Genomic DNA, 11,273 nt, shown 5'->3' on the forward strand with positions numbered 1-11,273 from the left:
AATATCCAGTAATTATTTTATGCTCATTTGTGAGAGTCTCCGTAACCTGTGTAGTCTAACTTTGGTTACTTATAATGATAAAATGATAGAATGAGTTACTGGATGTATATTAGATAATAGCGCCAGTCCAACCAGACATTTTTCCTGAATTGAATTTGTTGGCCAGCTGAGCTCCGACTCGTTGTGTGCGTGTTTTCCACTAGAGGGCAGGACGCTGTGGCTGATCCTGCACGGACAAACAGGCTCCGGCTGGGTTGGCCTCATCAGGGGCGGATGTTTTCTCAATGCAACTTCCCAATCCCCCCACCCCCTCCACTACCAGGCCAGACCCAGGCCCAGAGTCAGAAGAAAAAAAAATGACTCCAGCCCAGCAGATCAAGCTCATTATATCTTCTGTGGGTGTCACCTCTGTCTTCACTTGGCCCTCTGCGTCTTTCCTTAAGCAGGAGAAAACCGCACAAACTGGAAACTTCAGGCTTCCAGTTTGGCACAACCAAAGACAAGAAGACTACAGTATCACTCATTTCCGTCCATTTCCAATACTGGTAGTGACTAGTTGGGCTCATATAGGAGCCAAAACTGGGAGCCTGCGAATAAAACACCGATAAACAAGTTGCTATCTGAGCCTTGCGTTGATGGTTTATGTCTGTCCTTGGACTGAAACATTTCCCCTGCAACTGCGGCAGCTTTAAACCCTGCAACCCCGCCCCTCAGCACTATCACATGAATCTGGACTCAACAGTGGATGAGAAAAAAAGTTTGGAGGTCTCGCTGAATTCACTCTTCTCCAACTTTGTTTCATACATACATATTTTTTTTTCCACTTTAGGAGGCTTTTATATCTAAGTCTGGATCGGAAATCCGTCTTCGTCTGCTCATTTTCACGGCTGTGATTTCTCCAGCTTAGTTTTTTTTCCCTGCAGGAATACAGAGAGAGAGAGACAGACAGAGAGAGAGAGGAAAACGGTCTGGCTGCTTGAAGGTATGTGGGAGGCATGTAACGTGTGGTACACTACTGAGATTGATTTTTGTCAGCGATCCCTGCGTTAAATTGCGCTCCTTCGACTTCTTTACGCGCTGACTGTTTCTCTTTTCACAGCTGATTAACTTCCAAGATGTTACAACTTGAAACAGACAGACAACGACACAGCAGTTCAAATGGGGTGGGGGTGGCGGAGGGGCGGGGGGTTGGGGTTGGTGGTGGTGGTGTTGGAGGGCAAAGAGTGTAAACAAATCCGATCATAACTCCAGCACCCACACGCATCTAGTCTTAACGGGCCTGGCGTTTATTTTCAGTTTTGTTTGCTTGTGTGTTTGTTTGTCTGTTTGTTTGTGTGCTTGAACTTTTCGACAGATTTTGTGTCGACACCAAACTTTTTTTTTTTTTTCTTCTTCTTTTTTTTGGAGACATGGACGCGCACCGCGGCGCGCCTCCGGCCGGGCAACAGGTCGTGCACGTCCGCGGGGACTCGCAGACGGAGCTGGAGGCCCTCTTCAGTGCGGTGATGAACCCCAGCAAGGCGAACAGACAGCCGGCCTCCGTGCCCATGAGGCTGAGGAAACTGCCGGACTCCTTCTTCAGACAGCCGGACCCCCGGGGCCACTCCAGACAAGTACTAATAACATCTAAATACCTGCGGCTACAATAACCGCACCACATTCATGATAAACTACATCAGCTACAGGGTGTACAGCAGCCCTGCAAGATACACTGCAGTGTTTATGGACTGCAAATATATGGAAAAATTTCTGTCCTTAAAATTTTGTACACTTTAATTATCATACTCATGAGTTGTGAAACAATTACTATCTGTTAGTTAATCGACAGAGATATACAGCAGTTTGGATTAGGACTGAAATTAACAATCATTTCCCTTATTGATAAATCTGTCCTTTATTTTATTGATTAAACATCTATTTGTTTGGTCTATAAAATGTTAGGAGTGCCTGTTGCAACTTCCCAGAGCTAAAGGTGATCTTTTCAAATCTTTTTTTTTCCTCTCCAGAACCCAAAGATATTCAGTTTTTCTATAAGCTATTACAAAGATTATAGAAAAATAGATCATTTATGACAATGACAAGCACTGGATCTTTGCGTTTGAGAAGCTGTATGCATGCAGCACTACTGGAACCCACTATTTGGTGACTGTAATTATGATTTAGGAAAAAATTAGTTTCACCAGCACTCAAACTGGCTGTTATAGACATAGATGCCATTCCAAAACTTCAATTTCATGTTAAGTGCTGTTTATTTATTTATGACCAGAAAACACAACTTGAATCTGTCTCTTAGATTTTTAAATGAGGCTCAAACTTTGTTATATAATTACTGAAATTTGCTGAACTCAAATGTTCATTAAATTAAACAGAACAGTGCCAAAAGGACCTTTAGACAATCTTAAACTGCCAGTTGTGAAAACACCTTGGCAGAACCAGTAGAACCATAAGCAAACAGACGTGTGAATGACCCGGTTCACTGTTCTTCCTCTAAGCATTTGTCTTTCCCCCTTCGCTCATTTTGGTATCCATCCAAAACCTTTTCTTCCTGCTGCTTTATGTTTCTGATTGCCGTTTGTGGCTTGTCTTGGCAGTTGTAAACCCTGCTTGTTTCTTGTCAGGCCAGTTCGGATGGAGGTGTGTGCGGCTCCCTCACTCCTCATCACGTCCGCGCCCATTCCTCCCCTGCCTCCCTTCCAGTCAACTCCCTCTCCACTCAAGCAGCAGATGTAGCAGCGACACCGATCATACCTGATGACGTGCCGCTCCCCCACGGTTGGGAAATGGCCAAAACGCTTACCGGCCAACGATACTTCCTCAAGTAAGAGGTCTAACTTCTGTTTATCGCTGTGTTTGATCTCTTGCTCTGCAGGTTACTTGTAGGGTTTCTGTTTAGAAAGACCCAAAGAGTCAGCCCCACCTTGTTCTAATATCTACATTTCTGCATTAACACTCATTCTTTATAAGGCTGCAACTATTCATTATTTTGTCTGTTATACTAGCCGATGAAATGTCAGAAAACGGTGGAAAAATGCCCCTCACAATGTCCCAAAATGAGTTTTGTTTTGTCTGACTGATGTCCAAAAATCAAAGAGGTTAAATTTAGAATCAAATAAAACAGAGAAAAGCTGCAAAGCCTCACATTTGAAAAGCCAGAACCAACTTAATTTCTCTATCTTTGCTTGATAAATTACTTAAAAGATTACAATTAAATAATAAAAATGGCAGTTGAGTAATTTTATACAGATCATTAGATAAAATCAGATTACTCAACCGATCATTCCAACACTGACCCTGTTTTAAATGAATCATCAGTACTTTCTTTAGATTTTTACTGAATTTCTGTCCTGTTACAGAAAATCTATGGCCGTACATTCTTGTTTAATATAATTAAAAGCACAGGGGCTAGAGAAAGAATATAAGGGAAAACAGAGAAGAGAGACTTGAAACTGTTCAGATATAACCAGGACTCCAATAAATCAGTAGTATGCAAACTGAAAATGTTCCAACTAGTTTTGCAACCAGTATGGTTTCAGCCAGTTTCATTCATGAGAGCACAAGCCTGACAGCTCACACTCCTGTCAGAGGCCACTATAGTTTACAACAGCACAAGAAGTGACGTTTGTCTGTGCAAGTGCAGATGTACGTGCGCTTCTGGTAGTACAGGTAAAGCAGGTCCAAGGCATAACGTGCCTCACGCTTCTTATCCGTCAGGTTACAGTGGTTTAACAAATACAGATACGTTTAGACTTGTTGTGTGTTTGCAGTCACCTGGATAAGACAACCACTTGGCACGACCCTCGTCTCTCGCAGCTTCAGTCGGCTGCAGCTCAGCATCCTATCTCTGGCACCCCGGTCCATGCCCACTCCCTCAGCAACCCGGCACCCACAACGCAACCACAAAACATCAATCCAGAGACAGGTATCACTCTTCCCCCCTTAATACCCCACCCCCACCCCCACCCCGTCTCACCATCCAGTTTCTCTTTAAAGCACAAACCTGCTTTTCATAGCTCAACAGTTGAACTCCATCTCCAGCGGGTCAGGTCTTTGCTGGGTGTGATTTCTTCGGGATTCCTTTTCGGTGTCTACATCCATGGCTTTTGGTGACTTTGGTGGGAATAATAACATTCACAGATCAAAGCCCACGGTGAACCTTGATTACAGTATATGATGGGTGCCGCTTTAAAAAGAGAGATAGGACTCTCTGGTTTGATGGTGAGAGCACCTCACTGCATTGAGAGCAATCTTAGTTCTCAGGAAAAACAGTAGTGAAAGTCAAAGTCAAGCAGTTTCTTCATATAAGCGTTTTTATTATTTAGTTGCAAGTGTCACAGCTTGCTCTTTCATTGCTCTACCATTGCTTGAATATATTCCACTAATGTAATGTCAAACTTTTATCGGGTCAGTTCACCCAAATTACATAATTACAAAAAAAAAAAGATCCCTGGACAGATTTGAAGCAATCACATGGTCAGTGTCTAAAAGACAGTTTCATAATTTTTGAAGTCAATGACCATATGAACATTGAGACGGGTTCTGCTTTCTGTAATCATTACTTTTGTTCATTGTAGACATTAGTACTGTAGATCCCCTTGTTCATGGAAATAGAATGTGACTGTAACTTTGGAAAATATCCACTTATTTTGATTATTTAAGACTTCTGAAACTCCACATTAATTTCAGATAAACGTTTCACTGTATTTTTGCACATAGTAAGGATGGTGGATTTTTTTTTGTTTTAAGACAGACTTGTAATTGTGAACCTGTCCTTTAAACCCCTGGACCACAGAGTTGTTTCTTTCGCCTAGGTTTTTAGGTGTTTGCCTCTGAGATTTCTCTTATACAGTGGAGGTGAATGAAATTTCATATATGGCTTTCATGACACTGAAAGCAGTTAAACTCATTAATTGATGAAAGCAGCTATAATCATTATCTTTACATCAACAAAAGATCACACAACTGTTTGTATGTGAAAGATGAACCCAGAGGAAGTTCTCCTCAATCTCTGCAGAGAAGTTTAGCATCTTTCTGCTCATTATTTTGCTTTTCAAAAGCACAACTATACTGTTTTGGGTCACTCTCAACACTCTTAACACCCTTGTTTTCAGCAGCAGAAAGCAGCTGTTTTCAGCAAAAAAGCTCTCAAAACCCACTGAACACTACCTGCTCAGCAACAGCTGAGAAAATTAGAAACTAGCTGGTGAACACAGTAGAGCATTTATCAGCTAAGGAGCCACATATTTCCGTCAGGAGCTGGTAGAGACTGAAAACAGAGCTAAAATAGAGTGAATCCTGGACTTACATTGTCCAGGTGGCCACAAACTTGACTCCAAATGAATGATCAATTCAGTCCATCCATTCCATATCTTCTGAATGTGTAACATTTCATTATGACAACTTTATAAGGTATTTTAGTGTTGTATTTACAACACTACTGCTCCCAGTGGATTGAAATGTCTATGAACGGCATTTAAAAAAAGAAGAACAAGAAACAATGTGTTTTTTCCAGAATAGCCAGAAAAACTGCGAGAGTGTTTCTGAAAAGAGGAGTTCTTGTTGAAATTTTATGTTGTAATTTGGCTGAACAGACCCCTGAAGAATGATTGCATATTGCATATTTCTTCACAAAATCTCCCACCCACCTCATTCAGGCCAGATACAGGTTAGACCATTTTTACTCCACAGGACATACTGTAGCTATTTTCCAACTAACCTTCACTTCTACTCTAAAATCTCTACAACCTAGAAGCTACACAGGCATTAAAGGACGTGGGCCAGATTCTACTTTTTACTCTCAACACTCCATGCACTCCATCCACCATTTGCCTTCTCACTGTGTACTTTCACTGCTGTTCAGGTCCACTGCCTGAAGGCTGGGAGCAGGCTGTGACTGCAGATGGAGAGGTGTACTACATCGATCACATAAATAAGACCACCACATGGGTCGACCCGCGTCTAGGTAGCACACTGTCAAATTTGTGTCTCCTGAATTGACAATTCTTGTTTGTCAATGAGAAACATTTTGTTCCAATGTCCACAATCAGAAGTTGCTGTTTAGCAACAAACATAAGAAAGATCGCAAAGTTTTGACAAGTTTTCCTCATAAATGTCATTACTGAAATGTTGTACCTTTTGGAAATATTGGCTTAATTGTCAAAAAGTTGTTTGTCTATGAATTTTATGTTCCAGCACAGAAGATGAATCCTGGCATCCTTGGCTTGGCAATGCAGCAAAGGCAGGAAAAGGAAAGGCTCAGATGCAAACAAGGCCTCCCTCAGCAAATCACACCACAGGTCAGAGGTCAAATGAAATTAGAGCAGGATGTGCTGCCCAAAAACTTTAGGGTTGCACTAATATCGGCTCTCTTAGAGCCATTTCACTTACATAAACATGGTTTTGTGTAAACACAGTTTGAGTTTTAGGTGACATTATACAAGTAGGTGTGTCTGTGTGTATTTGTGTGTGTGTGTTGTAGGAGGCAGGAGGAAGAAACCAGATGACCGGTGGAATGGACCATGACAGGAACACACAGACGCTTGTCCCACCTCTGGATGTCAGGATCAGATCCTCAAACCATGAGCCCACACTGAATGGGTGAGTTTGATATTATTGCCATTTACTGTTAGAGCAGTGTTAATCGCCAGAGAGTTGTGAACATGAACAAGAAAAGCTCTTCATCCTCAGTATATAAACCGTAAGAGTCATCTAAATAATGGCCCCTTTCAGAATGTTACCCAAGTAAGTTTTTTCAACATCTGCTGCCACCACCACATTTTGGGGATAAGTGGAATTGCATTTATGCAGCTCACAGCTTTGAAAAATGACATTTCAAAGATTCAACAGGAGCGTGTTTTTCCAGGAACGATGTCCCAGTTACTCTGGATAATCTATTAATCTTGCTGCCAGCAGTTTTCATGAAAAACAGTTCTCTGTTAGTTTCAGTGAAGCCTACACAGTTCCAGGAAGAATTATGGAAACGTAATTTTTAAATAAAATGTACTGTGAGCTCAATGACTATACAGCATTTCTACCAATCATTCTTTTTTTTTTTTTTAAAAAGATGATGATCAGAAATGTTTATGTGCGTGTGTTCTCGTGCAGCGCTCACTCTCGCAACGAGAGCACTGACAGTGGTCTGAGTGTCAGCAGCTTACCCCGCACATCGGACCACATGTTGAGCTCTGTGGATCACATGGACACTGGTAATACACACACACACACAGACACACACACTTTCACACAACCATACAACAGCAAAGTCATAATGATAGACCTTGCAACCAATCGGAAGCAGTTTATTTCGGGTGCAGTTTGTAATGTGTCACAATGTGCTAGTAATGATGCCATTATACCGGCTTATTTAGTTGTAACACCTTTAGAACTAAAAACTTTTTCTGAATTTTTTTTTTTAGAAATTGGTTGTAAACTCTTGAGTTTTGCACTGGCCTTCCAGTAATTAGTAATATAACTACACAGACAAAGAACAGATTTCTCATTACGTTTCTGATTATTGACATTGCAGAGTAATTTGCATTCACTTATTGTGAAATAGATGAAAAACGGTGTAAAAATCTACCCAAAGGGATCAGTAGTAACACACAGAAGTGGGGGGAAGTTGTTAAATGCAGAAACGTGAGAAAATGTAATATTCATGTTATGTGCACAAAGATGCACACTTAATGGCATGAAGGAAAAGACTTTGCCAGAAAGCTATACTGAATTGCATCACATTTCAAGCTTTACACTCTTCATCAAGAAGCATCCAAATATGCCTCAAGAATTCCTATTTTTCTCTTTGTTTATCTGTGTCTGTGATTTAGTTTTTCATATTAACACAGGAGAGAAAAATGGAAAACATGAATTATGCAGGTTATTTATGCACATACACGGAGGAAAAGCTGCACCCGCTCCTGATCCAGGTGCAGCTATATTAAAGAGACAGTCCATCTGTTTATTGAAAATGCCCAATTTCTCCCAGCTCACTGCTGATATTTAAATTCAGTTTTATCTTCTTGTCTGACTGGTGTAGGTGACTCTGGCGAGACCTCCTCGATGACCTTACAGGAGACGATGCCTGTGCTCCCGATGTCTGAGGGCGAGGAGCTAATGCCCTGCATCCCCGAGGGTCTCAGTTCAGACCTTCTGATGGACATGGAGACCGTTCTCTCTGGGTCGCATATGGACAGGGACAGCCTGCTCACCTGGCTATAGACACCCAGCCACCGCCTAAGTATGGTTTGACAACAGATCTTCATAACGCGACTGAGAATTTTGGAGGATTCTTTGCTTCAAAAGTGGTACAGAACAGCATTACTGAGAAAATACTCTACTGTTATGTGATGGATCCCTAACACTACTCACACCCTGAGGAATACAAAAGCCTGACTTTCACAGAAGGTGGTAAGCTGCTGGTATTCTTCTCTTTTTGGGCCTGGTTTTACAGAGATGCATGACGAGGAATCTATATTTTTACGACACTCCTTTCTTTTTAGTCATCGCTCTCAGATGATGCTCCCTGCGTCTCTGGTAAAGTACGTCAGAGCTAATTTTAGAGCACAGATTTTTTTTATTATCCCCTCTTGGGCAACACTGTTTGGAGCAAACCTTTAAAAACACAGAGTAAGTTAAAAAAAAAAAATCTGCATCTAACAGTTACAGAAAAGCAAAGGAGACATGTTAAAACAACAAGTTGCACAAAAGATATTTAACTGTAACAAAAAAATGTAATATCCACATTTATCTCTTTTACTTTATATAGCCTGTGGGACAAAAGAACAACATCTACAGTAGTGCTACTACCTCTAAGCAGCCTGTAATTTCTGATTTTAATGCACATTCTAACAGTTGTCCAAAACATGCTCTTGAGAAGCATCAGGGCTGAGAGCAAGAGATGAATCAAAGAGTTCATCTCGATTAATATTACATTGGTTCCAGGAAAACCAAAAATCCCTGCTCAAAAAACACTTGTCAAAGTTTGCACTGTATTGCGACACAGAAACATCAGGGGGGAAAGGACGCACCCATGTGGTGAGGCAGTAGAAGATTACAAAACTCCCATTTACTCTCAAACTTCAGAAATGGTCAGTTAAAATTCTCACAAGCCAAAAAAACAAAATTAAAAACCCTAATCAGAGCCTTTATTGAAGACTGTGGGGCTACTCACAGACAAGATTTTAATATCTTCCTAAGTTTTTCAAAATAAAGCTCAGGAGTATAAACTCAGTTAAAATCTCATTCCTAACAAATCAAAGCCGGTCAAAAGCACTTAGAGAAATAAAGGCTACACGATAGTGCCACTGTGTGTGCCAACACTAAAACTAATATTAAAGTGTCTTTATAGGACCTCTCTTTACAGAAAGGACTACAGGAACATATAGAGGATGTCTGCAGTAAATGACCACATGGTCAGTATAATGCAATCCAACACAATACAGGGTTTTCCCCAGGAAACTGAAATCCGGACGCATCTGGTCTTGTGATCAATTTAGTTACTAGATGACAACTTAAGACAGTAGTCACAATCATTACATACAGTATATGGCCTTTGCTGTGTGATGAACCTACTCTGTTCTTTTTACCTTGAGGTTACAGTTTTATAAAAGTGGTTTCATGGTTTTTAGAGGAATAGCCTACATCTTCTCTGACACACTATAGGAAATCCTGCAATAACCCTGCTATAAAATCAGTTACAGTCATTTTGTCCACTCCAGCATTGAATATAAGCTTCACAGAGGTAGTATTTATTGGAGATGCGTTTTATTGGATTACACTATATTGTACAGTTGTAAAATTATGCTCACCCCTTGTTTAAGAAATGATTGCCTTCATTGGTTTGGTTTGATACATACTGGTTTTATACATTCCTGATAATTTCCCTTTTTCAAAAAAAAAAAATTTAACTATTCACTCATTGAAAGAATTAAAGCGGTAATAGTTTCAGCCACATGTTTGAGTTTTAGCTCCTTACCTAAAATTACACAAAACTGAAAGATACACTTTTGGATGTACACAGTGCAGTTTTAGTTTTATTTTCAGATGCATATTTTTTTTTCAACAATTTTCTAAATTAATTACTAAACTTTTGAAAATTGCTTGAGTAATTAAGTCCCTATCTGTGGATATAAAGACTGCATTATTTTTTCAGTCATGCATTATCGAAGTGTAGTGTAAGTGCAGACTGATTTGAAGAGTCGGCACTGCAATACCAAACAATGATAATGTAACTGACAGAAAACAATGCACTTTTGATGCTCCCTGTAATGAATTGTTTCTTACTTTGAGAATATATACACAGCCAGGTGCAGACCAGTGGGAGCTTCAGTGCAAGTCCATCAAAATTAAACCACAATTTTTCTCCAGTAAGCCAAGTTTTTTTTTTCACTAAATGATTTAAGCTATTTTTGGTTTCCTCGTGTAATTAATTAATGTGACTGACAAATCACCATAGATGCCATGTATACAAAACCATATCATCATCATACTTTTCTCAAAAAAATCTGTCCTTGGCTCAAGGTTTTCCACTCTGAAGGAGCTGTTTTGTTTGGAAAATATTGTGCTTTAAAAATGAGCTTCAGGGTCATTTGGGGAGTCATAGCATAAGTCAAGGACCCTGTTGTACCGCCTCAGAAAAGCAACATACTAATGGTGGATGCTGTGTTCTTGGTATATTTTCTTCTAACTACAGGTGTGATCAGTTGCTGTAACACAAAAGGCAATCATCAGTTTGGGGAGTTCTTTAATTCTCCTCCTTTAGTTAAACTATATAATAAGTATATAATCTGTTTTTATCTGCCGGGTTGTTTCTGCAGTGTGTTTATGTTTTATCTGAATTTGAAGCTGTTTTATTATTGGTGAGAGAATTTCTTTTAACCAGCTTTCTTTTTATATTTACAGTATATAGAGGTAAAGACGCCATTCACAACAAACTCCAAAGAGCCAAGTCACCTTTTTTAATCTTTTTTAAATTAAAGTACCATGGGCTCATACACATGATGCAACACACTACCTAGCCTATTATTTATCTTGGCATGCATGACACTCACTATGTATGTTACATACAATGATGTTTATTATCCTATTTACAGAGAATTAGGAGGGAGTCATACTTGTTTTGTACCTTTTTATGCATGTGCTTTATATAAATATATTTCTTCTTACTCTCACTGTAATCATTTTAAAGGAGTTTCTGTTTAATAAACTTTTAAATACACCTGAAAAGTAGTCATTTCTACTGATGTGTTTAATGGGTTTGTAAAACTACACCTTGACATCCT

General features: G+C 39.8%; 1 protein-coding gene across 2 annotated transcripts; it reads left to right on the forward strand.

Moving 5' to 3' along the window:
- Window positions 1-746: 746 nt before the first annotated feature.
- LOC121190521 (transcriptional coactivator YAP1-like) lies at window positions 747-11,220 on the forward strand. Of its 2 annotated transcripts, XM_041051321.1 has the most exons (10): window positions 747-765; window positions 924-982; window positions 1,408-1,613; window positions 2,619-2,818; window positions 3,765-3,919; window positions 5,858-5,959; window positions 6,190-6,293; window positions 6,476-6,594; window positions 7,102-7,202; window positions 8,030-11,220. In XM_041051321.1, the coding sequence occupies exons 3-10, from the start codon at window positions 1,410-1,412 to the stop codon at window positions 8,209-8,211; spliced, it is 1,167 nt and encodes a 388-aa protein (XP_040907255.1). In that variant the 5' UTR covers window positions 747-765; window positions 924-982; window positions 1,408-1,409; the 3' UTR covers window positions 8,212-11,220. The 2 variants fall into 2 exon arrangements, with proteins under 2 accessions (XP_040907255.1, XP_040907256.1); XM_041051322.1 differs by lacking the exon at window positions 5,858-5,959.
- Window positions 11,221-11,273: the final 53 nt, after the last annotated feature.

Source organism: Toxotes jaculatrix, chromosome 12 (assembly GCF_017976425.1).
Source record: "Toxotes jaculatrix isolate fToxJac2 chromosome 12, fToxJac2.pri, whole genome shotgun sequence".
In the NCBI taxonomy this organism is placed as follows: Eukaryota; Metazoa; Chordata; class Actinopteri; family Toxotidae; genus Toxotes; species Toxotes jaculatrix.

Bases quoted from the DNA above. Each gene is read 5' to 3' on its own strand.
- LOC121190521 (XM_041051321.1), top strand. From the start codon at position 1,410: ATGGACGCGCACCGCGGCGCGCCTCCGGCCGGGCAACAGGTCGTGCAC. The intron at 5,960-6,189 runs GTAGCACACTGT...TTTATGTTCCAG, and splicing joins ATGGGTCGACCCGCGTCTAG to CACAGAAGATGAATCCTGGC. The intron at 6,294-6,475 runs GTCAGAGGTCAA...TGTGTGTTGTAG, and splicing joins CTCAGCAAATCACACCACAG to GAGGCAGGAGGAAGAAACCA.